At 47.2% G+C, this 24362-nt stretch overlaps 5 protein-coding genes across 5 annotated transcripts; 2 read left to right on the forward strand and 3 right to left on the reverse strand.

The window, feature by feature from the left end:
- Positions 1 to 10: 10 nt before the first annotated feature.
- Positions 11 to 6522, reverse strand: F5Y00DRAFT_226010 (glycosyltransferase family 2 protein). The gene is made up of 3 exons (XM_048006260.1): positions 5837 to 6522; positions 537 to 5773; positions 11 to 481 (listed from the first exon to the last, which is right to left on the reverse strand). Exons 1-3 carry the CDS (start codon positions 6148 to 6150, stop codon positions 450 to 452), a joined length of 5583 nt encoding a protein of 1860 aa, XP_047868671.1. The 5' UTR covers positions 6151 to 6522; the 3' UTR covers positions 11 to 449.
- Positions 6523 to 9328: 2806 nt separating this feature from the next.
- On the forward strand, positions 9329 to 15747 carry F5Y00DRAFT_226012 (glycosyltransferase family 2 protein). The gene is made up of 3 exons (XM_048006261.1): positions 9329 to 10121; positions 10190 to 13864; positions 13920 to 15747. Exons 1-3 carry the CDS (start codon positions 9814 to 9816, stop codon positions 15283 to 15285), a joined length of 5349 nt encoding a protein of 1782 aa, XP_047868672.1. The 5' UTR covers positions 9329 to 9813; the 3' UTR covers positions 15286 to 15747.
- A 465-nt stretch (positions 15748 to 16212) lies between these two features.
- Positions 16213 to 18075, reverse strand: F5Y00DRAFT_154148 (alpha-ketoacid dehydrogenase kinase). The gene is made up of 2 exons (XM_048004579.1): positions 17535 to 18075; positions 16213 to 17403 (listed from the first exon to the last, which is right to left on the reverse strand). The coding sequence occupies exons 1-2, from the start codon at positions 17774 to 17776 to the stop codon at positions 16245 to 16247; spliced, it is 1401 nt and encodes a 466-aa protein (XP_047868673.1). The 5' UTR covers positions 17777 to 18075; the 3' UTR covers positions 16213 to 16244.
- F5Y00DRAFT_154130 (uncharacterized protein) lies at positions 18031 to 19225 on the reverse strand. Its single transcript, XM_048004578.1, has 4 exons — positions 18729 to 19225; positions 18548 to 18657; positions 18187 to 18485; positions 18031 to 18076 (listed from the first exon to the last, which is right to left on the reverse strand). Exons 1-3 carry the CDS (start codon positions 18888 to 18890, stop codon positions 18395 to 18397), a joined length of 363 nt encoding a protein of 120 aa, XP_047868674.1. The 5' UTR covers positions 18891 to 19225; the 3' UTR covers positions 18031 to 18076; positions 18187 to 18394.
- Positions 19226 to 19759: 534 nt separating this feature from the next.
- On the forward strand, positions 19760 to 23724 carry F5Y00DRAFT_226020 (DUF663-domain-containing protein). Its single transcript, XM_048006262.1, has 3 exons — positions 19760 to 19867; positions 19914 to 19984; positions 20044 to 23724. Exons 1-3 carry the CDS (start codon positions 19807 to 19809, stop codon positions 23347 to 23349), a joined length of 3438 nt encoding a protein of 1145 aa, XP_047868675.1. The 5' UTR covers positions 19760 to 19806; the 3' UTR covers positions 23350 to 23724.
- The last annotated feature ends 638 nt before the right edge of the window (positions 23725 to 24362 follow it).

Here is a 24362-nt window from a genome sequence, read left to right on the forward strand (position 1 = left end):
ACACTGCTAATGAATCTAATAGAGATAATAATAGAAATATTTAAGTGATAATGAACACTATGTCTAGCTTTATTTAGTAAATCACCGATGTAAAAGGAAGAAATATAGCTGAAATCTCAAGACTCCATTCTCCCTGGCTAGATATTGATCAAAATGAGATAAGACCAGTAATTTAACAAGATTATTCCCATTATTATTGCGGGCGTATCAAGATCGAGCACCGCTTTAACTTAGCTATTAACCAAGAGTAATTTGCTAATTCTGCTTTTGTTGACTCCTAACCTCCGATGAATTTCCTGTCCGACCCATGTCTGGCCTGTGGCGAGTTGTTCCCCTTTGAAATATGTAATGCAGCGGTATTATATAAATAGTGAAAACATGGCCATCTAAATATATGCAGAAATATGATAGCAGAAATCGTAATATTGGACGACGTATTAACCTGGTTTCTATAATTGGCCGGTCAACAAGGCCTCGGTCGCTGTGTTTTGTTAGTGTTTGTATTATCATAATGGGGAGATAAGATGGAGACATACCACTATTGATGTATAATCGCTTGGAATCAAGAGGAACACCGAACCGCCTCTCTAACTCCTGCTTAATACCCTTCTTAGTTACGGTCATGAGATCTGCTGTACGTAAGATGTCCCGTATTTCTGCTAGCAGCGCATCGTCGCTTGGCATGCCTGCTAGATTGGCCATCTCTACATCATGCAGTTGGTTGCCCAAGAACTGCGAACCGCCAAATTGACTCAATCGGTTTTCAGTTGGGGCGAACGACATACGACTGAGATGGTTGGGATTCTTCAGGTCGTATGGCGGAACCATGCCGTTAGTGGAACCAGGTCGAGACGGCGTATAGTACTCGGCTACACCGACGTTCATTCCCTGCTTGGTGGCATAGCTGAAACCGCTGACTTCGGAGTGTACATCATCTCGGCTAGTTTGAGCGTCCCATAGCTCAGCCTGGTATTCTTCCCACCGTTTACGTGGGATCGAAGCAGGATCAAATTTGCCTTCATCTGTGACGACAATCTTCTTGCCCTTTTCTCCGGCGACCACACGAGTATTACCCCAGTTGAAGTCATCCATATGCCAAAAGGCATATAAAGGCAGACCAAATGAGAAGACCGGAACAGCCACAATGTACATAAGCATCCATCCGATCATTTCCCACTTGCGGCGCACGATAAAGATGATTGCCTGGAGACCATATATAGCGCCAAGCATGATGAAGGCTGTTACCGGGATAACACTCGTCGAAGTACACACTAGAACGACGAGGTATACGACGTACGCTATAGCCACAGGCTGGACGACCGTCGACAATAGATCGACAAACACGACAAATCGCATACTGAAGCAACAGAAACCGCAGAGTTGTGCCATAGGAATGAGTTCCACCAAGTTATGTACCGTTGAATTGATCCAACGACGACGCTGTGACAGGAAAACTTGCCAGGAGTCCGGTGCGATGGTCCACGCATGAGCGCTGAAGATATACTTTGTCTTATACTTTGAGTGATACTTGAGGAGTAGAGTCGTTAGATAACGATCTTCACCCAAATGAAGCAAGTTCTTCATATGCAGGGTATCGACACGAATTGTTGAGTAATCTTCAACGACTTCACGACTGACAAAGAGTGGCTTGCCTGTCTCGGCGGCTCGGATACGATACATAGAGAAACAACCGGGCAAACAAGTTACACTGCCGAACAGACTTTCGAAAGCCTTGATCAAGTTATGTGATATGTAGTACTCGTAGACCTGGATCATAGTGATGAATGAGGATTTTGCGTTGGTCAGGGCTGTTTCGCCGCAGACAGCGATGAGTCGTGTATCATCTAGGAATGAGGAGACCATGCGTGTCGCCGAGTCGGGAGCAACTACCGTATCGGCATCGATCTGAAGCATAAATTCGTAGAATGTGGGATTGACACCAATAATGTTCCGAATTTGGTGATACATCTCTAGCTCTAGAGGGCTCATAGGCAGGTTGTAATGAACGCGATTGAGGAAACGCATTATGACCATCTGCGAATCTCGCTTACCACGATTTCCAGGACGGGAAACCTCCGATGGCTTACCGACTTTAACGACAACTAAGAAGGGAACGATGTGACCCTGAACCTCATAGAGACCAGAGTACACTTTACCCATGTTGTGTTGCTTGAGACCTTCACCAAGAGATTCGAAGCTGAGCGGTTCGGGATCAACTGTCTCAGAAACACCGAGAATATCGAGGACGATGCGAGGGGTCGGCCTATCGTTACCCTGACCAATGATCATACCATCGCAGATAACGACAAGCAATTTACGTTTGTCATCGTATCGCATACGGGCAGCCGAGTCAATAGCACGACGTAAAGAGTCTTCGTCTTCTGTATATGCGGGAATTTGACACATAACGAATTTATCCAAATTCTCCGGTATATTTTTACCTCCAAATTGGAGAGCAGCAAGAAACTTGAAGCCAATTATGGCGCAGAGTAGGATGGAGCAAGCAAGGACAAGGTAATTGGCGAACTGGCACTTGACGGAATTTCGCGTATCAACATCGCCGACGTAGAAGAGATTATCGAGACATAACTGCATGCGGCTGCGGAGATCTGCGTCGATATCAAGGGCATTCCATAGTTTGGTCACGTCGGTACCCTTCATTTGCTGGAAGAGATCAACAACAGTATCATCCATGAAATCCACAATTGTAGGGTCAGTTGGAAGATCTTCGCCCTCTTTGACAACGACATGTCGACCGCCCACGATATACTTTGTTAAGTCATACACACGACTATTAAGTATGGCAATTGAATTTTGCTTGCCTCCGAGGGTTGCAACATATTCTGGAGAGTAACCAATCGTACCTTTCTTCCATGGCTTCATCTTTTGCATCTTTTCATAGAACCAGAAAGGTTGAGGCAAAGAGGTGAAGGACCGGAAATCATGGTAATGGGCATTCAAATCTTGGCTATTGATGACATTGGCCGAGCCAGTAATGTTTGTCGACTTATAGTCCAGTGTCACTGCAGGGTTGACTGTGCCATCCTTGCCCCGGCAAAGAGCCGATACTTGGACAGGGAACAAAGATGTGATATCCAGCCCGGCGTACTGCGTCAAGGACTTGGAAGGAAGATATGGTGGGTAATGACTCGGAGCATAACTGCCAATATCGAAAACTTGACCACGTATAGCCGCGTAAGAGTCGGCCCCGTCTTTACCGTTATAGGATGAAAGTTCTTCGGAGCTGTAAACATATTGCTTGGGGCAAATAAGTTGAGGAAAGACTACGATGAAGAAGGCGGCAACTAAACAGCTGAACCAGATCATCATGTTGATAGCCACCTTTTCACGCCAAGCCTGCCGAACATCCTTGCGAGGCATCCGACCCATCCAGCGGATGAGGAAGTCAGGGATGAACCAGGTTAAGAACATCACAAGGAAGACCCATCGTTTTCGACTAGGACTGTCTTTGTATTCCTCGACTTCCACGAGTGATTTCTCGTTTCCACGCTCAGCCATTTGTTCTCTGGTGTCCAAATTCTTGAACATGTCACCGGCCCCGAAGGCAGAAACCCCGGCTTCGGAACGCGCATCTATATCTCCCCCGCTACCGTAATATCCGCCCCGAGGCTTGTCGGTATATGGCTGAGTGTTGCTGGCGACCGATCCTTCTTTCGAGGCACCAAATGGCAACCCGCCAGGGCTTGATCCACCCCCAGCCTCAGACGCGTACCGATCCACGGCTGAGGAGCCATCGCCCAATTGCGCCACCTCCATCCAGCAGCGCTCGCTGAGGAACACACCCGTAGAACCAATCTGTACTTCATTACTGGGCCATTGTTTACTTTGGACGACGGCTTCAACTTTCTCGCGCTCGCTGCCAACAAGGATCGTCTCGGCATCGGCAAGACCTAGGAACTCACCAAACGGTAAGAACAAGCTGAAGTCAGCAGATCTCAGCCGCTGGCTTATTTCGGCGATACCAAACGTCTGCACTTGCATGCGGACACATTTGCTATCAAATTGGTTCGCAATTCGTCTATCGTTGGGCTTGAGACAGAATACAAAATAGACGTTGGTGTTTGTCGCCGTGATTGCTTGCTTTACATTTTCAAGGGAGGATAAGAATTGGCCAGATGCTCCTTGCTCGGAGTGATGTATGCTAGATTTCCTATGTTCCCCTTTGTGATCTCCAGCCTCGCTGACGAGGTCTTCAGGGGATTCCTGTCGGCGTGGCCTCCGAGATCCCATGGTTCGCGTCCCCTTTCTCGACATGACACTCGGGGCACGCATGGGCTTAGAGCTGACCGACGCTTGCATAACCGTAGTCTTCTCTTGAGGATGCATAACAGTCTGAAGAGCCTCTTGACCGAAAAGGCGAGTAACAAATTCACTTTTACTTGACTTGATCAAGTTCATCACGTCACTGGAAATAACTTCGCCATTCTCCTCGACTAGCCCTTTGATTGGGTAGTCAACTTCACCAGCGAAGTGTTTGACTGTGAAGACCGCTGCGGTATTTTCTGAAAGAAAGTTGCTTCCAGGTAGCCTAGCCGTTGCGGAGCCCACGTTAATTGCTGGATTCTTACCCTCGAACCGTCGCCTTAAGCTTTCCAAAAGTTGCATATCCGTACGATGTCGCCGAGTTTGGTCATCCAATATGCTGAGGAGACCATTTCCAGGCTTGAGGAGCCCCTTAACAGCATCCGAGTTATCGAAATAGCTTGTAGCGGGGACAACAACCTCTTCAGTGTCTAACATATCTGCCTTACGGTCGAAAAAGTTTTGAAGAGTTAGGTTATAAAGCGATTCAACCGCAGCATTGTTGAGGAGTTGGTCGAGGGCAGATCCGGTTGAAGACTGCTGGGAGAAGCCGGGGAAATCAATGATGCTAATGGTGTTCGCGATTGACTCTTCAGCAGCGCAAATCTTCTGGTTGATGCCCTCAATGACATAAGCGACCAAGAGAGAATACAAAGTCCTAGCCAATTCATCGGCATTGGCGCGGGCACCCTTAGGGTCTAACATAACCGTTACACGTTCGCGATGGATCATCTTAGTCTTGTACCCCATAGTGTTTTGAAGATCTTGCGAACTAACACCTAGGAAGGCGGCGATAATACCAAGCACATCTTTGTTTCGCGCAGCGGTGATGTTCTGGCCACCTTCATGAGAGAAACCACCGCTATCGTCTCCGGTAGCCATGGTATTCGCAGTTGTCTCGAACTCTAGCTGCCCAATATGCAAGATACAAGCCAGGATTTGACAGACTTCGGCAATTTCGCTCCTGGGAAATTCCAATTTTCGTAGAGCGTTCTTGAAGAGTTGGAATCCCTCTGCATCGTTGATTCCTACCTTGAGCTGAGTGGGGTGACCGAGATACTTCCAGCGTCTATGTCCGGCCGTATCTCTAGGAGTATCGATACCAAGATGAGTTTTTTCGGCCTCGCTCGTTCCGGCAAGAAGATAGTACAACACGTGGAAATTACGCTCTCCCGTAGGCACATCGGTAATCCTACTCCTTTCTAGACGGTGATCTAATAGCTTGGCACCGATTAGAAGGGGGTTGGTGCTTGAGGCGGTATCATATTGAAGCTCGTAGAAGAGACCGGCTTTAGAGGCTGTCGGGGTCGTCGCAGTTTTCGTCGTTGTGAGGGTATCAAAAACATAAGCGGCCAGGGAAATTTTATGGGATAGCGGCGTGGAAGACTTGTTCAAGAGCGAGGCTAAAAGATGAGATCGAATGGTGGTTTTCCCGGAGCCGGATTCGCCCCTACAAGTTTACTATTAGCTATTTCTTACCGACCAGTTTTGCGTTTCCATTGAATTGACATACAGAAACAAAACTGCCTGGTTTTCCGTGCGATGTCCCAATCTAAGAAAGGCTCTGTTGGCCATATCTTCAGCGCCGGCCATGGCGCTTCCCTCCTTACCTCCATCGAGACCCTTTGTCGATGTGGTATACGTATTTAGAGAGATGAGGGCATGTGAAGATAAACGAGCCGTCGGGAGTGATACGTGAAAACGACTGGCAAGATGTGCTGTCAAGTGAGTATCGGACTGGAGATGGGCGGGTAAAGAGGGTAATGAAGGTTGGGTATGAGCACCTCCGCTCCCACCCATAGATGGGAGATTGAGATTGAGAGCCATGCTGAATGGAGGGCCAAAAGATGGCACCTATCAACAGGCTGACTACTCAAAAGGAGTCGTTCAGCGTCACTTTGACGCTCCAAGGATACCCAAGTGAGATGCACTGTTAGAAGTTGAGAATTGGTTATCAAAGATTTACGACGGCGAACGAAACAGGCGTTTTTTTGTTTCTACCGGGGTTTTGATCGATAAACCAACAAGCTACAAATTGTCTCCAACAGGTATCCAGGTTACGCGTAGCGAGTGTATAGTAGGATACAGAAACGAGTGTAATGACAAAAATAAAAAGCGAAGGGAAATAGACAGAGAACAAGGGAAAGCCAAAAACTGAGGCTCTCTCCGACGTTGCTTCTTGGGTAGGCGGGTTCAGATGAAAGGGGACTTGGGTTCAAGACGGGGTCTGCCCTTGGGCAGTTTATTTTTGTACAAATGCTCAGGTACTTGCCGTACAGTGCACGACTTTGCTTACCTAGTGTACAATTTAGTTTGCATAAGTACCCCGTTTGGCTAGCTTACAGGGATTCCCGAGGCGCGGGCGCAAGATCATACGAACATTAGTCTTGGGGAGGTGCGATGTGACCCGCTGACACAATACTTAGGTGGTGTACTTATGTATTGTAATCCGTATTTTAGTATGTAATTCAAAGCATGTAATAGGTGATCATGTACATTACATACGTAGTGGAGGGAAGATCTATGAAATGTACTCCGTATATACAACGCACAGTAATTGATCCCGGCGTCTCGTGCTAGGCTCTAGAACGTTAGCTGCTGGTCTCACGAACATCGATCGAACCGCCCGGAATTTTCTTGGATACCTGCAGATTGAACGCGAGACGGGGATGACCTCCATTGGGTCTCGGCTGGCCTCGTGTATACAGTCTTGTCCTTTTACTCATACCATGGACATCTTTTTGATCTTTGCTTTCCCTGTCAAGAGCTATACATATATGTATAGTGTAAACTTCAATTAAGAATGCGTGGAAATACTTGAGAAGATGTTCCCTAACCTAACACCAGATCTAGAATCTGATCCATACGTAGCACTTGTACGGTGCAATAGAGGCAGATGTACGAAAATCTGAATGAGTTACAAGTTCAAATGGGGAACCAATGACAGCATCCAATAGGTACTCCAGGGCGCTGAGGAACTAGCGATGTTAGTCTACCGCGGTATTGTATTTTATATTTATATTTTATCAAATCGGAAATTCCTCCACTATTCTGGCATTGAAAATATACTGAGTAATGACGACAAGGAATAAAATACACAAAATACGAGTTGTCTCCGTTTATTTCGCATTCCTGATATGTTATGCACCAGTGCACCTATGCTATTTGGTGTATAATAGCAATTTTAATAGGACAATATTAGCGCGACACCAGTACTAGTATTCTTACTTATTTTCTATTTATGTATGCCTACCTACCTGTATGTCTTAGATAGAGTCAACAACCTTACTTGTCGTCTAGTGTATAGTTGACCGGCCGATCCAAGTTAAACCCGACGCCACTGTTTATATGTACCGCGGACGTGATAGGTTCGACAGGCGGACTGACCAGACAACTACTCAACTAAGAACGCCCTGCATGGTGATACAAACATATGCATATCGAGGTTCATGTATAGGTATATCATTCATACACTGTCGCCCTAGCAAAAAATGGCTGGCTGCATACGTATTTACCAACAATGTTTGAAGGAAGGCCAGGTAGTAACTAGTTGATATCATCTGTCGTAACTCAGCTTTTGAGAGACGCAAACAATGCCTTCTAATCAGAGCTATGAGTTGAGCTGTAAAAAATGACGGCTAGCCGCTGACGAGAGAAAGGTACCTAGGTAGTTATAGTGCAGACGGATAGATAGGGTAATTTGAATAGGGGTTGGCTATTATATTCCTTATTCCCGACGACGTAAGCGTAAGAGGGGCAATAGATCAGACCGAAATGTGCAGTGAAAACTATATTGTGACGGGAACGACTTGCTCTCAACATTGAAGCTTTGCCGATGACTGACGTTGCAACGCAAGTTATTCGAAATAGAGTTAACTACCTAAGGTACCGAAAAAAAATAACTCCAGTTATCAAGCTTTTGTTTGCCGGGTACCTAACTATATTAAGGTTATTCGCGAGCCCGAGACTGAATTAGCATCCGCCAACGATTACTTGATGTACTTAGGTACGTAAGTAATTATTCCTACCGTTGTATCGTGTATCTCGTACCTATCAACGGCATTGATTTTGGCCGAGTTGTCAACACGAACAGAATATGTAACTTCGCTAACAAAGAAAGAGAGAAAAAAATGAAAATGATGACAGAAGGTTGCTCTCGTATTAATGTGGTGTGTGTGCATTATGGGTGTGGCTATGGCGATTGAGGAATGAGACAAAAGATACCAATAAAAGTGGTGCAAACGGGTTCGAGAAGGCTATCGACCTGCCGAGTCCTGTTGTCCCCATTTGGCCGCTTCGTATTTCGACCCCCCGTCCTCCTCACCAGCGGTCCAAACACGCGCAGGTTCGCAGGGCTAGTCGTGTAAAACCAGAATCATCCCATGCCAGTGTATCATGCCATAAACAACCAACGAATTACGTGCAATGCTATTTGTCCGTTGTTGCCACGTCAATCTCGTCAATCTCGTCAATCTCTTCCCGGACTTGTAGAGTAGGTAGGTAGGTAGGTAACTATGTAAGTGTCCAAGTGTACCTATGCGGGTATGTATATAGAGTACGGGGAAACGGGGTATCAGCGATCAGTCAGTTAATGATCGCCTGTGAATTCCCTGATGAAATCCTTGCGGTAGTGATGAAATAGGGAATTAGAGCGGAGCCTTACAAAGAGGACAGGGGGTTTCCCAGCTGTTAGGGTCAGCAAAACGAGAAAAAGGATCGGCGACGCCTCGATGGCAAATGGGAACTGATCAACGGTTTCCACCGTAAAATCAACGGTCATCTATTAGCGTTAGTCACTTCGTATCTAGACCACCCTAGCTACCTAGGTACCTATGTACTCTGTGGCTTTCCCAGAGCCTCCCCAGGGGAAGCAAAAATTAGATACACGCTAGACTATTCTGGGTTAAATGCCAAGATATTAGCTCGCACTGTGTCGTGTACCTCTCTTCTACGACTGCCCCAATCTGCCCATTGTTTTCCTGACTTCTAACCATACAAACCATAGGGGAGGATTATCCCACAGTATCTATCTGTTTTACTGTCTTCTTGTTGCAAGCCTCAACTTTGTCGTCGCTTCCCTTATTTTCAATCCTCTTGTCAGTCACTTCACTCGCTTTGGTGACACGATAGTCTATCGCTTTTAATAATTGCTATCGCTTGTAATTGTCTTATAGGATCAGGGGATAAGAGAGGTAGTTTTATGCTATTCGCTATTCGCTATCCCGTCTCTTGTAAAGCGAAACCTCTTCCCTTATTCCTCCCGATACTCTACTACCCCGAACCTATTCGACATACATTCGCTCTCTACCCGTCGAACCCATTAATATACCGAGGTCCCAGTAATCCTTCGCCTATAATCAAAAAGTAGAAGAGTTCTGTGAATTCGAATCTGTCGTTGCTATCGGTGCCTGCTGCTCTTTTACAATATATTCGATAGTATAGGCCTGTCGTTGTTGTCCGGAAGGACAACACGATTTGATCGAGTTCAACATGGCTAATCACCAAGCACGAATGTCCATGTACTCGGTGGCTTCCGATGCTATGGGAGGACCACGAGGTGCCGGTCAACAATCTACTCAAGTCTCGACGACTACTCTCTTAAACGCCATTCATAATATCTATATGTCATCCCAACCCTACAGACTCGATGCCGGAACAAGTCTCGTCGTTAACACATGGCTCACTGCTACCCAAGCAGGACTGGATGGCAAGACTGGAGGGACCGTAGATCACGATCTGGCAGCTAGAGCCTGGGAACACGCTAGGCGACGAGCAGAAGATGGCTGTATTATTTTAGGGTATGTAGTGTCGGGTTGTTGTCCTGTCCACGGTCCACATGAAGTCGTTGCTTACTAGGCATATCTAGGTCTCTTCATCAGTCAACCCCCTCACTTCTGAACCCTTTTCTCACGTCCTTACCTCTTTCCATCCCCTCCTCTCTATTAACTGCTCTTGAAGCAATCAATCCGTTTATACGTTGTGTAACTCCTTACAACCCATCTACGCCGCGCCAGTCTGCCCTTGCAGTAACCTTGACACTAAATTTAGCTGGAAACTTAACGGCGGCTAGCTTGGCGCTATCGCAAGGCGGCATTGATACCGTAAAGGGCCTGCTCGATATACCTGCTGAAGCTGGATACCGTGCATTCGACGTCTTCTACTATCTTTTAACTTCAGCCTCGACCCCGGCTGAACGAGAATTCCTTGGTCTTAAGTCGGCCTCTACCTATTCGCTGTTAGCCAAGTCTGGTACATACAACCCCCCGTCTTATCTCCCGACCGCCGATGATGCAGCCGCCGCAGATGACTTCCGCACTGCCCTCAAAGAAATCGGTATCAAGGGATCAGCCCACCGAGACTTCATTTCAACCCTTGCTGGACTTCTCAAGCTTGGGAATACCCTTGACTACAATGTCGATGACGAGGTGCTCGATGACGTCTGCGAAGATGTTGGTGGACTTCTAGGTCTTGACCCGGAAGTTTTAGCTCGACAATGTTCAACAGATGACAGACGGGTATTAGTAGGGGGATTATACGAGGCCCTCGTTGATTGGGTAATCACCAAGGCAAATGAAGCCATTGCAATCCAGATGTCCCGTATTCGTGATGGCCAAGAATCATTAGATGGCCACAGAACACCCACATCAGCCGAAGACAATGGGGATACCGTCTGTATAACCATCGTCGAGATTCCCGACCCAAACCTCGGCAAGGCCATCGCCATGCGTGGTATTTTTGACGACACCACAGGAATCAATGCTGAAATGAAGGAAGACGGAGTGGATGTGGTATCCGCCGGTAGCTCAGTGCTCCGAGAAATGCAGAACAGTGTTGCTGATGTTGCGCCTGATCTGGGCATCATGACCGGTCCTGTTGCCAGGGCAAGGCAGCACGAGCTTGAGAAGAGGGAGGAGGTTTTGGAGAAGGCTGGCTTCGCCAGTGATGATGATGGCTTTCTGAAAAAGTTACTTTTCCCCGTCCCTGGACAGGGGATTAACTTAGGTCGGAATGCGCGACTAGACCTTCCTGCTATACTGAGCGCCAGCCGAGTTTGGTACCATTTGTCTCTTCACCCCACTGATGAAACCCCAGCTAGCCTAGCCGCACTTCCTTCTATCACATCTGCTTGGTCAGCTGGTACAGTTTCTCGCCAGCTACGTGCTTGGAGATTGCCTGAGTGGGCTAATCGTCGTAACAAGAACCTTGATTTTACGGCTGATTTTGATGTGGATGAGTTTTGCCAACGCTTCGCCCCTCTTGGCTGCGGAGAAGGCCGTGATGGTATCGAGACATGGATTCTCGAGAGAGGTTGGAGCAATGGTGAAGTAGTTATTGGTAAAGAGCGAGTTTGGATGAGAGAAACTGCCTGGTGGGAAGCTGAGAGTATGCTCGACCTTAGACCGCCACAGGACTCTATACCTGGTGGTATGGGCGGTATGGGCAATGTGTTCAACACGCCTGGTCTTGGAACAGGATATTCCAACAATGGCAGTGGATTTTTCCCTCCAAATTTTCCCGATCACAACTCTTCCGGTAGCCAGGATCAACTTGTCAACCACCAGCGTAACCAAAGTCGCCTCACGCTTGCGCAGAGCCAAATGAGGGCTGCTTCCATTGCACCCTCCGCTATGCGTAACGGTAATAACGGCGATTACGGTCTGGGATCAAAAGGCGACAACCATCGGGACCAGGTATTCTACACTGGTGACGGTGAATTCATTAGCAGCCTGGATGCTGCTGATGCACAGGGCAAACATGTTGAAACCGTAGATACAACCCTAACTCGACGGATTTGGGTTGGTTTCGTTTGGACTTTGACTTTCTGGATTCCTTCCTTCGTTCTTCGCTATATCGGCCGAATGAAACGGCCAGATGTTCGGATGGCCTGGCGAGAGAAGTTTGTTCTGGTCTTCCTCATCTTTTTGATAAACGCTTTTGTCATTTTCTGGATTATTTTATTAGGTCGCCTCATATGTCCTAATTTCGACAAAGCTTGGCTCCAGACAGAAGTCGATACTCACCAAGGCGAAGATGATTTCTGGGTTAGTATTCATGGCAGAGTCTACGATATTACCAACTTTTGGCGACAACAGCATAGTGACACAAATATCGAAACAACGAACGATCTCATGATGCAATTCGCCGGAATGAATTTGGACGACTACTTTGTGGCCCCTCTCCAGCTTACATGCCCTGGCCTAGGTATTTCTGATACTATACAGCTGCAAAGGAACAACACGCCCACTATACCCCAAGGTGTTCATACGTCCGGGTATTACCAGGCTGACCAGACATCTAAGTTGAGATCCGCTACTTGGTATCGTGATACATTCCAACCCAAGATCAAGGAATACTACCATGGCGATCTAGTCTGGGATATCAATGATGTCCATGAGGACGGCACGAATAACAACCACATGTGGATTATCTATGAAGGCGGAATCTACGACCTGACGAACTATTTCAATACTATTGATTATTATAAGAATCTTGCACAGTACAACTTCCTGGACGAGGATCTAATCGATGCAGTCAAGGATAACCCGGGACAAGACGTCACAAGCTTATGGACCGACCAAATCGCCGATGTTAAGGGGAATAAGACAGCCCTTGCCACGAAACTGAACAGTCTTAACTGTATCAAGGAAACCTTCTACGTCGGCATACCGGATTTCCGCTATTCGGCTAAATGTCAAGCAAACAACTATATCCTCCTCGCCTTTGCTATTATCATTTGCATAGTTACTGGAATTAAGTTCTTTGCCGCCTTGCAGTTTGGCTCCAAACGGCGTCCCGCCCCACAGGATAAGTTCGTCATCTGCCAGGTTCCAGCCTATACGGAGGGAGAAGATTCTTTGAGAAAAGCACTTGATTCCCTCACTGCGTTACAGTATGATAACAAGAGGAAGCTGATCTGTGTTATTTGCGACGGTGTTATTGTTGGTGAAGGTAACGATCGACCTACGCCCAAGATTGTTCTCGATATCCTCGGAGTTGATCCCAAGGTCGACCCCCCAGCTCTACCCTTCAAGTCCGTTGGTACTGGCAGCGAACAGCTTAACTACGGCAAGGTCTATTCTGGGCTTTACGAATATGAAGGCAATGTGGTCCCCTACCTTGTTGTCGTCAAAGTAGGCAAAGAATCCGAGCAGGCCAAAGCGAAGCCTGGTAACCGTGGCAAGCGTGACTCGCAGATCTTACTAATGAGCTTCTTAAACCGTGTCCACCATCGTGCCCCAATGAATCCCCTGGAATTGGAAATGTTCCATCAAATCAATAACATTATCGGCGTTGACCCTGAACTGTACGAGTACCTCTTGATGGTCGATGCTGATACTTGCGTACGGGAGGATTCCCTCAACCGACTTGTTGCTGCCTGCGCCAATAATTCAAAGATCGCTGGTATCTGTGGCGAGACTGGTCTCCAAAACGAGGAACGTTCCTGGTGGAGTATGATTCAGGTCTACGAATATTACATCTCGCACCATTTGTCAAAAGCTTTCGAATCACTCTTCGGCAGTGTTACTTGTCTACCCGGATGGTAAGTCTCCGCTCACCGTCGTCATATATATCGTTATGCTAACCTTGTTTTCCAGTTTTACCATGTATCGTCTGCGTACTGCTGACCGGGGTAGACCCTTGATTATTTCTGACGGAGTCATTAAAGATTACAGCATTTGCGCCGTTGACACTCTCCATAAAAAGAATCTTCTATCTCTTGGTGAAGATCGATATCTCACTACGCTGATGACAAAGCACTTCCCACGTATGGCATTCAAGTTCATTCCTGATGCGTACTGTCAGACGGCTGCTCCTGAAAAGTTCAATGTCTTGCTCTCGCAGCGGCGAAGGTGGATTAACTCAACTATCCACAATCTTGTCGAGTTGATGATGCTCAGGGACATGTGTGGATTCTGCTGTTTCTCTATGCGCTTTGTTGTCTTCATCGATCTTACTGGAACACTTATCCTCCCCGCCACTTGTGTTTATATTGGTTACCTCCTTTACCTTATCATTTCCAACACTGGTCCGTTCCCTATCGTTTCTATTGCTATGATAGCTGCGGTCTATGGTCTTCAAGCCCTGATTTTCATCCTTAAGAGACAATGGCAGCATGTCGGCTGGATGATCATCTACCTCCTCGCGTTCCCTATCTACTCCTTCGTTCTTCCGATCTACTCTTTCTGGAACCAAGATAACTTCAGCTGGGGTAACACGCGTATCGTAATTGGCGAGAAGGGCAATAAGCAAGTGGTGGCGGTTGATGACGAGGGCTTCGACCCGCGTTCCATTCCTTTGCAGCGCTGGGATGATTATGCCACGTTAAATAACCTACCTGGTCGTCGCGGCGCTCAAAATGAAAAGGCACATGATTTCTATGACGATACCTACGAAATGGACGACATGAAATCAGTCTATTCTTCGGTTCGACAGCCCTCGGTCCTCACTGGTCTCCAAGGCCGTGGTGGATTTATGCCACCCCAATCGCCAGCTCCCTTCCAGCACATGCACCGCCAATCTGGATCTGGCCCTTACACGGATAACCCAATGTACCGACACTCTACTGCATCATTTGGCGACATGCAGCGCATGCAATCACCTTTCCAAGACTTACCCACACAAAAACCCAGCATGAGCAATCTCCGTGCCGTATCCAACAACTCTCCACAGCACATGCACCGCATTTCTAACGCCACACTGGGTTATGCTGGCGGTGCCCGTCCACCATTAGGCCAAGGTCATCAATCTACTACATCCTTTGACTTCCAACGAGGTCACCTAGGGCCTGATGATGGGATGATCATAGAGGCAATCCAGGCTGTGCTCCGAGAAGTCGATCTGGACACGGTAACCAAAAAACAAGTCCGTGCTCTCGTTGAACAGCGGCTACAGACAGAGTTGATTGGCGAGCGAAAGATGTTCCTTGACCGCCAGATTGATAACGAATTAGCTAACATGTAACCGCATAATCTTCTATCCAGAGTCGATCGGAGCAGATATTAGGCGAATTAATCTGGATGTACATAATAGCAAGCAACTCGGGTTGATCATGTTTGATGTGATACTAGCAGGTTTGGGGGGCGGAACCGGATCATTCAAAAGAATATTGTCTTTGCTGGCGTTTTTTTCAACCAGATGAAGCCGCATACTATTCGTCCACGCAAAAGAAAGTGACGGGATTCGTATTAGCGGTAGAGACGGTGGAGTCGGATTCTAGGTCATACTATCATGCTTGCTTTTTCCTCTATTTTGCTGCGTTTTGCTGGTTCTGGCTAAACATGATGGTTTGAGGATATCTTATTTTGCTGCATATCATATCATGGCTATATATTGTTATATACGTCCCCGTGGCCCTCGTTCCCGTAGTGAGTGAGCATTGCCGCCGGGTTAATCAAATTTAATAAAAAGAAGACTCGGGTTATACGTCGTGACGAGTGATATGTGTTCCAAACAGTTTACTTTTCTATCGTATGTGAAATTCCCGGTGCTATGCTATTCTACGTACGATGTTACAACGGAAGATTATCAATAGTAATGTAACGAGCCTATAATCCTTACCGTATGCCAACCACGTGGGGTTGATAAGCAATGCCGTAAGTACAAATTAGTCTCAAGGTTAGCATCCGAGGACAAAGAAGTCATAAGGCTCGTGCGTGTGCGGCTACGGATTGGGAGTAGTGACACCATTACGGTGAGACCAGAGCAAAGACGACGTTCTTACGCTACAAGTTTACTAGATAATGCTAATAGTATACGTCCTATATACACCCGAAGCTCGTTTGAGGAAAATGAAAAGATAAAATATAAAACAGAATATATCATGATCGTCGACCCATGCACACATTTCGTCAAGTAGAATGGCGTCACATAAGCAACCTGTCTACTAGATTGTCTTTTAATCCATCGTAAAACTATACGCCTTATGGACTTATAGTATCAATCTTGCCGACGCCCTTCAGCCGCAAGTAGACGTCGGTTCCCCAGCCGTACAGACTCTGAACAGCTATGCCGCCGCCAAAGTACTCCGCGTAAGCGCGGCTAAGCGGAAGTCCGTAGCCCAGACCGGCGATGGAGCTCCCGTTACCCCCGGATGCGGATATCACGCTTAACGCATCGTTACCAGTACCCCCGTTCCCGTTGCCACCCGAAATATCTTCCTCCATGAAGGTAGTAAAGCTATAACTCCAGATATTTGGTAAGACATCAGGGGCAATGCCACCGCCGCGATCGCGGATGCGGATGGTAACTCCCGGCGCGTTGTCGTCGAGCGGCATGATGGCGTCGCTCTTGAAAGCGCCCTTGTTGCCGGCAGGGGGGTCGAGGGTTACGCGGGGTCCGCCGGCGTCAGGTGGTTCTGGAGCGATAGTTATGACGACGGGCTCGCGGTTGCGACCGCTCTCTACGGTGGCGCGGAACGCATTTTTTAGCAGCTCCGTCACGATGTACTCCAGATGCATGGGCACGAAGGCGAAAGTGGTCGAGGGTTCGCCGTCGATCACCCAGTGTGGTCGCACGCCATACTTCAACTCGCAGATGTCGGCCACGAAGCCGGCGCACGAGTCTACAACGGCGGAGGGCGAGAGGGCGGTATCAATAACGCCAATGTAGGAAGGATGCTCGGGGCACGGGGTTGGCGAGGCAGAAGGGTCGAAGTGTGGAAGGCTGCTGTAGTGCAAGGCAATGTGCTGCTCGGCGATGAGACGGGTGCCGATACGGGTGCGCAGGTGAGTATCCAAAAAACGCGTAACCTCCTGGGGAGAAATGTACCGCCGGCATTCGAGGAAGCCCTTAGCTAGGATAGGAATGGTATCTTGGTGGGTGTGGACTAGCTCGGCAAGAACTGAGGTGAATAGGATTTCGGCATCTAGGTTGTTGATAGTATGGTGTTTCCAAGGTAGGAGAGTCGATAATGAATGCAAGTAGTTGTGGTAGATCCTGCTGATGTTGGGGTTCGAGACCACGATGAAGGGTAGGTTTCGCAATGCCTGGATGCGATGGGCTAGTCGAATAGGCAGTAGGGAAAGAGTGAAGTTGGCCGACGAGAAAAGGGCCTCTGCTGAGAGAGGTGGCCGACCATGTCTGTTTAATTGGTCTTTATTAGCTTAGGTACCTATCTCTAAATACGTATAGTTATATGTTATATGTCTTATAAACTAGAAGCGGTGAAGATAATACGATATGCTAAATAAACCTGAGGAATAGCTACGTACTTGACCAAATCAGCAAGACTCAATGGGTGTTGCTTCTTGTTGGCGAGATCTGCAATCTCGTCGTCGGTCACCGTCGCGGTGCTTGGGGGATGGGACCATTTCTCATCGTTCGACAACAGAGGCGACGAGCTGCTAGTAGCATGTGACGAATAAAAACACGATCCAAGGACGTTGCGTCTGGAACTCGCAATCGAGGCCTTGGGTGCGTGAAAACACCGCAACGGCCTATATATGCTCTTCATGGCGGCATTGTGTGGTGTCGAGCGGTGAGCAGGAGTGTAGAATAGTTGTATGTTGGAGCAGTTGGAGTCATAACCAGGGTTTGAAGACGAAATAATAAAAGATTTGATTTTTGATATGTCGGAGTCACGAGCCCGGGAACATCGACGTCAGTGCTGAGAATGGAGTTGATAAGGGTCCTTATCTGCTACGGTCTGCGGCCGATGCCGATCTTTGTTCTGTTGTATTGTACAATACAGTACAATACCATTTAGGGGTTCTTGTTATGTACCTATTCAGGTAAGATCTCTTGTGTAAGGTACCTAAGATAGTTAGTTGATCTTGCCTTGCACCAGATACATCACAGGTCGCGCATTGTACATACGTAGAGACAATCCAATCATGGCAATTACAAATGGACGAATTTACATACGTGACGTTTGGTAAGAAAGATTGGTACTTCGTAGATCAGGTATCTATTATTCTTGACTCTTGCATAAGCCAAGTCAAGTCAAGCTTTCTAGTATAACCTAGTACCGTAGTAGCATAGCTTCAAAGCCCCGCATCATACACTGGCCTGCTGGCTCGGTCACGCTCGCGCGATGGCGCTGTAACACCCAAATTGCCCCTCATCACGACAGTTATTGCGTCCTCACTTCCTGGTCCAGCTCGACAGCTTTAACATGCTCGTGGGACTCCAGCGTATTCACGGCGTCGTTAGGGAATGTAACACTATACGAAGTAAATATTAGGAGCATGCCAAATTAAAATATAAATGTTAAAGAATCACGTACGAGAAAGCCTTGATAAGGCTGTATTCGTGGCCAATCTTGCCGCCCTGGTCCTGAGCGTGCTTCTTCGCCGCAGCCACCTCCTCGGGAGTAGCGTTCTCCTTAAGGGTAACCTATTTGACAGTGAGCAATAATGCCTCAACGGACTAGTTATTTATGACGTCGTAGGGAAGTTTGCAATTACAATGTAGCTAGGCATTTTCAGAGATGTTGTTGTGCAGAATAAGCGTGTGGTTGGTGGTCTATAATAGTCTTGTGTTGCAAGGTAGTAGAATGAAGAGAAAGGTAGACGTTGGTGTTGTAAGATAAAGAGTTGGGCAAAGCGGATAGAAATAGGAGAATGCATGAGCGGGAATTTATTATTGGGAGACTGCCCGTCTCGGTAAAGGCCATAGCAGCTAAGATACGTATCCCTAGGTTAGAGCGTTTAGTATCGCCGTAAGGAAGGTGGCATAGGACTGAATAGGCGTAGGAGATCTTCGACAGGTGGGAGGGTGAATACGTCATTACGGCCTAACCTTTAAAGCAAACTTCCCCGTTCCTTTAACGATTTGTCTTACACCTTAGCGCCTTGGAAACGCCGTTGGCCTCTGACAATTGATGTTTAATAGGTACATTGCAGCTAAGCAGCTTTCTTGGCTCTAAGCTGGCATTTGACTCATCCCGTAGCTTGCGTATACAGTAGGTAATATGTACGACCTTGTATTGCCAATACGTCTTGGATTCCGTGTGCGGAGCGAATAACTCGGTTTAAGCCAGAACTATTCCCCATGGATGGCATAACTTGTTCCAAATCCCTTTTTATAGGTTCAAGTGAGGTGCACAACACTGCATAGATAGATCCATATTAATACACGATTTCTTCCACGCCGCATATAGAAGATATATAATTCAAGTGACAGTATCACTACCGATCCGTTTATGTGATACCTCGGTGCTTATATCAAAGGTTCTAGGTTGCATATGTTGGAAGTTACCTTAGGTTAGGTACCTTTATCCCGTCTCTAATCGAGGCCTTAAGCCGCTAGTAACCTACCCTGAAGTAGAATTCAGGGACCCGAAGGTATGCCCCGCTTTACATCAGCTTAGCAGCTTAGCAGCTTAGATGAATCTGAACCCGCTGACCCATTAAAATTATTCTTATCGTTATCGATAAGAACTTGATCGTCTAAACTTTTTTTCTTCAATGCAAAGGACTCGAGTTGCCGCAGCCATCTTTACGTGAGCCAAGTTGTTGCGTTCAACGTCGCAAAGTCGCAATCATGGAGCAACAGGCGCACAAACCTCATCGCAAATCGAAAGAGAAGAAGAAGCCAGCTGGTGGTTAGTATAACTTCAATTATAATTATTACACTACTAACAGGACCAGATCACAATCCTAAGGCCTTCGCCTTCTCCAGACCCGGTAAACTACAACGCGCAGCTGCGAGGTCTCAAGATGTATGCACAATCCACACGAATTGGGGTTTCAAATATTGTAACTAATTTCGCTATATTAGATCAAAGAAAAGCGATTTCACGTCCCTCTCGTCGATCGGGTACCCAGCGAGGCGCCTCCGAGACTCGTAACAATTGTTGGACCGCCTGGCGTTGGAAAAACGACGTTATTAAAGTCGCTCATTCGCAGATATGCAAAGGAGACGATCTCAGAACCTCAGGGGCCCATCACCGTGGTCACATCAAAAAAACAACGGTTGACCTTTGTCGAATGTCCCAATGAACTCGAGGCGATGGTCGACATAGCTAAAGTCGCCGATATCGTCCTACTGATGATTGACGGAAACTTTGGCTTCGAAATGGAGACTATGGAGTTCTTAAATATCCTAGCTGCAACGGGTATGCCTGGCAATGTGTTCGGCATTCTGACCCATCTAGACTTATTCAAAAAACCCCAGGCTCTAAAAGATGCAAAGAAAAGACTAAAACACAGATTATGGAGTGAATTATATCAGGGCGCACATCTATTCTATTTATCTGGTGTTATTAATGGGCGATATCCAGACCGCGAAATACACAACCTATCTCGATTCCTTTCAGTCATGAAAAATCCCCGACCGCTAATTTGGAGGAACTCACATCCCTATGTTATCATAGACAGCTTCCGAGATATTACGCACCCTACTCAGATTGAGGAGGACGAAAATTGTGATCGTTCAGTTGTTCTTTCAGGGTATCTTCGAGGAACTAACTTCTCGGGCCACAATCAAAAAGTACATATTCCTGGTCTAGGCGATTTCTCTGTGTCGGGTATAGAGGCGCTACCTGATCCATGTCCAACCCCAGCTATGGAACAAGCCATTGCGAAAGCGACTGGAAAAACTGGCCGAAGGCGACTAGACGAAAAGGAAAAGAAGCTTCATGCTCCTATGTCAGATAGAAGTGGTCTAAAAATAGATGGTGATGCTATTTGGATTACTAGGGAAAAAGGCTTTAATTTTGATAAGGACGCCGAAGACGTAGAGCGTGGCGAGGGTGAAGAGCTCATTATCGGGCTCCAGGGAGAACGGCGGCTATTAGGTCAGACGGAAGACGGCCTGCAGCTGTTTCGAGGTGGTGAGAAGATAACAAGTGTCCCCGAGGAGGAAGATACTGGAAGGAAAAGCCAACGGAATGCAAGATTCGCTGCAAGGGATGAGGACGAAGAGGAAACTCCCGAAGACGAAGGCTTTGTTAGTGGAGAGGAAGATTTCAATTCGGACGAAGAGCCAGAGTTCAATGAGCAAAAATTGGGCAAAATGTTTAAGGAGTCAGATAAGGAGGGCGACGAGGAAGATATCGCATTTGCCGATAGCGACTCAGATCTAGGCTCTATATCAGGTGATGAGGTAGACGACGATGACGACGACGACGACGACGACGAAGAAGATGAATACGATGATGTAGAAGAATCCGCACTCAGGTGGAAGGACAACTTAGCTGGGAAAGCACTACTTCGCCATGGTGGCCGTCCATCCTACCGAACAGCAGATCTCGCACGCCTAATGTACGATGAGGCCTTGACGGCTGATGAGGTGCTACAGAGATGGAAAGGAGAAGTCGAGGCAGAAGAAGAGGAAGAAAATATTGAAGACTCCGAAGACGAAGATTTCTTCAAGAAGGCAAAGCACGAAGAAGATGCAAGCTCAGAAGACCGCTCGATACCCCTATACGATTATGACCAGTTAGCTACTAAATGGACACTCGACGATAACGTTGAGCAGCTCCGCCAGCGCTTTACAACAGCGACGCTCGGTGGAGACGGCGACGACGAAGACGGATTTGATGGGTTCGACGATGAGGATGGAGATGAGGACGATGAAGGAGACGGCGAGTTTGAAGACCTTGAAACGGGTGAAAAGCACAAGGCTGAACCCGAGCCAGAGCCAGCAGAGAGCCTAGAAGCAGAGCGCGAAAGGAATGCCCGGAGGAAAGAAGAGCTGAAGCTACGATTTGAGGAGGAAGATCGCGAAGGGTTTAAAAATGACAAAGCCCAAGCTAGGCGCGAAGGTGGAGACGACGAGGAGTTTGGTGAAGACGACTGGTATGATGCGCAAAAGGCGCTCATTCAAAAGCAACTTGACATCAACAATGCCGAATTTGAAGCCTTGGACGAACGGCAAAGAGTCGCTGTTGAGGGTTTCAAAGCCGGCAAATATGCCAAGATTCTGCTTGAGAAGGTTCCTGCAGAGTTCGTCACCAATTTCAACGCTCGGATGCCTATTATAGTCGGAGGTGTGCTTGCTACAGAGGATCGATTTGGTTTTGTCCAGGTCCGTATCAAGAGACACCGCTGGCACAAGAAAATTCTCAAAACCAACGATCCCCTTATCTTCTCTCTTGGGTGGAGGAGATTCCAAACACTCCCAATATACAGCATTTCGGACTCTCGGACGAGAAATCGCATGCTCAAGTATACGCCCGAGCATATGCATTGCTTTGGTACATTTTACGGTCCTCTAATCGCACCGAATACAGGTTTTGTTTGTTTCCAGTCCTTTTCCTCCGCCAACCCAGGCTTCCGGATCGCTGCAACTGGAACTGTTCTTTCTGTTGATGAGTCGACTGAGATTGTGAAGAAGCTCAAACTCACCGGTGCGCCATACAAAATATTCAAGAATACCGCATTCATTAAGGACATGTTCAACAGCTCGCTGGAAATCGCCAAGTTCGAAGGTGCCGCAATCAAAACCGTTTCCGGTATCCGTGGTCAGATCAAGCGCGCCCTCTCGAAACCCGACGGGCACTTCCGCGCCACGTTCGAAGACAAGATCCTGATCAGCGATCTGGTGTTCCTTCGCGCTTGGTACCCCATCAAGCCGCACCGGTTCTATAATCCGGTTACCAATCTCCTTGGTAACTGGCAGTCGATGCGGCTGACGGGTGAGGTACGACGGGACCAAGGGATTGCAACACCGCAGGACAACAACAGCAAATACCGGAAAATTGAGCGAGCAACACGACACTTCAACCCACTAAAGGTGCCCCGCGCTCTAGCAGCGGAACTGCCGTTCAAGTCACAGATCATACAGACGAAGCCGCAGAAGCGCAAGACATATATGCAGAAGCGGGCAGTAGTACTCGGCGGAGAAGAGCGTAAGGCACGTGACCTACTGCAGAAGCTGACGACGATCCGCAAAGATACGGTGGCTCGGCGCAAGGCTAAGAAAGACGAGAAGCGTGCCGAATTCAAGAAGAAGATGGAAGAGATGGGTGAGAGGAAGGAGGCGCGGGAACGGAGAGAGAAGCAGGAGTTCTGGCGTAAGGAGGGTAAGAAGCGGAAAGGTGACGGCGAGGGAGCTGGAGGCGGAGGGAAGAGGAGAAGGTAATTTTGTAATTATACACTGTACATCAATTAGGCTCAGGGGCTACGATGACGAAACGTTTTGAAAACGGCTTGTCCAATACTCATATGTTCCGTACCTATCATTCAGCGGTCGACGAGCTAGCAACCGACATATAAGCAACTGGTTACCGCAGAAAAGTACAGGCCGATCCATTCCCTAGGACGAGCCTTACTGGCCTTGGCACAATACCTGCGAGGCTGTGCCCCGCTGATTAGGTAGCCGTGCATGAGAATGCCTGGAAGCGGCAACCCAAGTAATTTACACACTTTGAACTTGGCTAACAGATACTCAACTTTAAATAGAGCATATATCACTTCACAACTTTCATGTTTATAATTTTAAAATATTAAAATATCCGTCAGCTCTAGAGTGATATTTTTTATCGTTTTTAATGCTTTTCTTACTTAATGTACTATTGTTACAAGTAGTGGGTGTTAATCTCAATATTAGCCAAGTTCAATGAAAGGTATAAATAGTTGTGGCCCTGCATGGTACTAGTCGGCATATGCAGCATGTATTTGCTCGCCATAGTCAGCCCGTACATCGATCGAGTTTTACCATTGGCTAAAAAAAAAAGGGATGATTTGTTCTGCTCTGTGTAACGTGTCGAGGCTTGGGTACTTGCACACCACGCCTTGTAGCCTCCAGTCATCTGGATATAAAGGTAGGACCGCCTACACACTTATTCTATAACTTATAGAAGGACAGACAAAGTACGCGCCGGCTCAATCAAACTTACTTACTTCGAATCAGCTAATAAATGTTGAATCTATAAAAGATATACCATACACCAAATAGTCTTTATATTTCAATGCCTAGCAGTGTTGACAGGCAAGGTTACGATATTATGGCAGTTCCCAAAGATGCTAGGCGAGATCAAAACATAACCACAACCCTTGATCACAATATTCATAGGCCCGTATCCTCTCTTACTCGGCATCCTGCAAATAGTTTTCTAGTTATACCATCTATCTATAACGAGCCATTGCCGCTTC

Source organism: Daldinia vernicosa, assembly GCF_022497035.1.
Source record: "Daldinia vernicosa strain CBS 139.73 unplaced genomic scaffold F5Y00scaffold_5, whole genome shotgun sequence".
Lineage (NCBI taxonomy): Eukaryota > Fungi > Ascomycota > Sordariomycetes > Xylariales > Hypoxylaceae > Daldinia > Daldinia vernicosa.

Bases quoted from the DNA above. Each gene is read 5' to 3' on its own strand.
- F5Y00DRAFT_226010 (XM_048006260.1), bottom strand. From the start codon at position 6,150: ATGGCTCTCAATCTCAATCTCCCATCTATGGGTGGGAGCGGAGGTGCT. The intron at 5,774-5,836 runs GTATGTCAATTC...GTAAACTTGTAG, and splicing joins AACCAGGCAGTTTTGTTTCT to GGGCGAATCCGGCTCCGGGA. The intron at 482-536 runs GTATGTCTCCAT...AACAAAACACAG, and splicing joins GCGATTATACATCAATAGTG to CGACCGAGGCCTTGTTGACC.
- F5Y00DRAFT_226012 (XM_048006261.1), top strand. From the start codon at position 9,814: ATGGCTAATCACCAAGCACGAATGTCCATGTACTCGGTGGCTTCCGAT. The intron at 10,122-10,189 runs GTATGTAGTGTC...AGGCATATCTAG, and splicing joins GATGGCTGTATTATTTTAGG to GTCTCTTCATCAGTCAACCC. The intron at 13,865-13,919 runs GTAAGTCTCCGC...CTTGTTTTCCAG, and splicing joins GTTACTTGTCTACCCGGATG to TTTTACCATGTATCGTCTGC.
- F5Y00DRAFT_154148 (XM_048004579.1), bottom strand. From the start codon at position 17,776: ATGAAGAGCATATATAGGCCGTTGCGGTGTTTTCACGCACCCAAGGCC. The intron at 17,404-17,534 runs GTACGTAGCTAT...CCAATTAAACAG, and splicing joins AGTCTTGCTGATTTGGTCAA to ACATGGTCGGCCACCTCTCT.
- F5Y00DRAFT_154130 (XM_048004578.1), bottom strand. From the start codon at position 18,890: ATGCATTCTCCTATTTCTATCCGCTTTGCCCAACTCTTTATCTTACAA. The intron at 18,658-18,728 runs GTAATTGCAAAC...ACTGTCAAATAG, and splicing joins TGAAAATGCCTAGCTACATT to GTTACCCTTAAGGAGAACGC. The intron at 18,486-18,547 runs GTACGTGATTCT...TACTTCGTATAG, and splicing joins AGCCTTATCAAGGCTTTCTC to TGTTACATTCCCTAACGACG.
- F5Y00DRAFT_226020 (XM_048006262.1), top strand. From the start codon at position 19,807: ATGGAGCAACAGGCGCACAAACCTCATCGCAAATCGAAAGAGAAGAAG. The intron at 19,868-19,913 runs GTTAGTATAACT...TAACAGGACCAG, and splicing joins GAAGAAGAAGCCAGCTGGTG to ATCACAATCCTAAGGCCTTC. The intron at 19,985-20,043 runs GTATGCACAATC...TCGCTATATTAG, and splicing joins CAGCTGCGAGGTCTCAAGAT to ATCAAAGAAAAGCGATTTCA.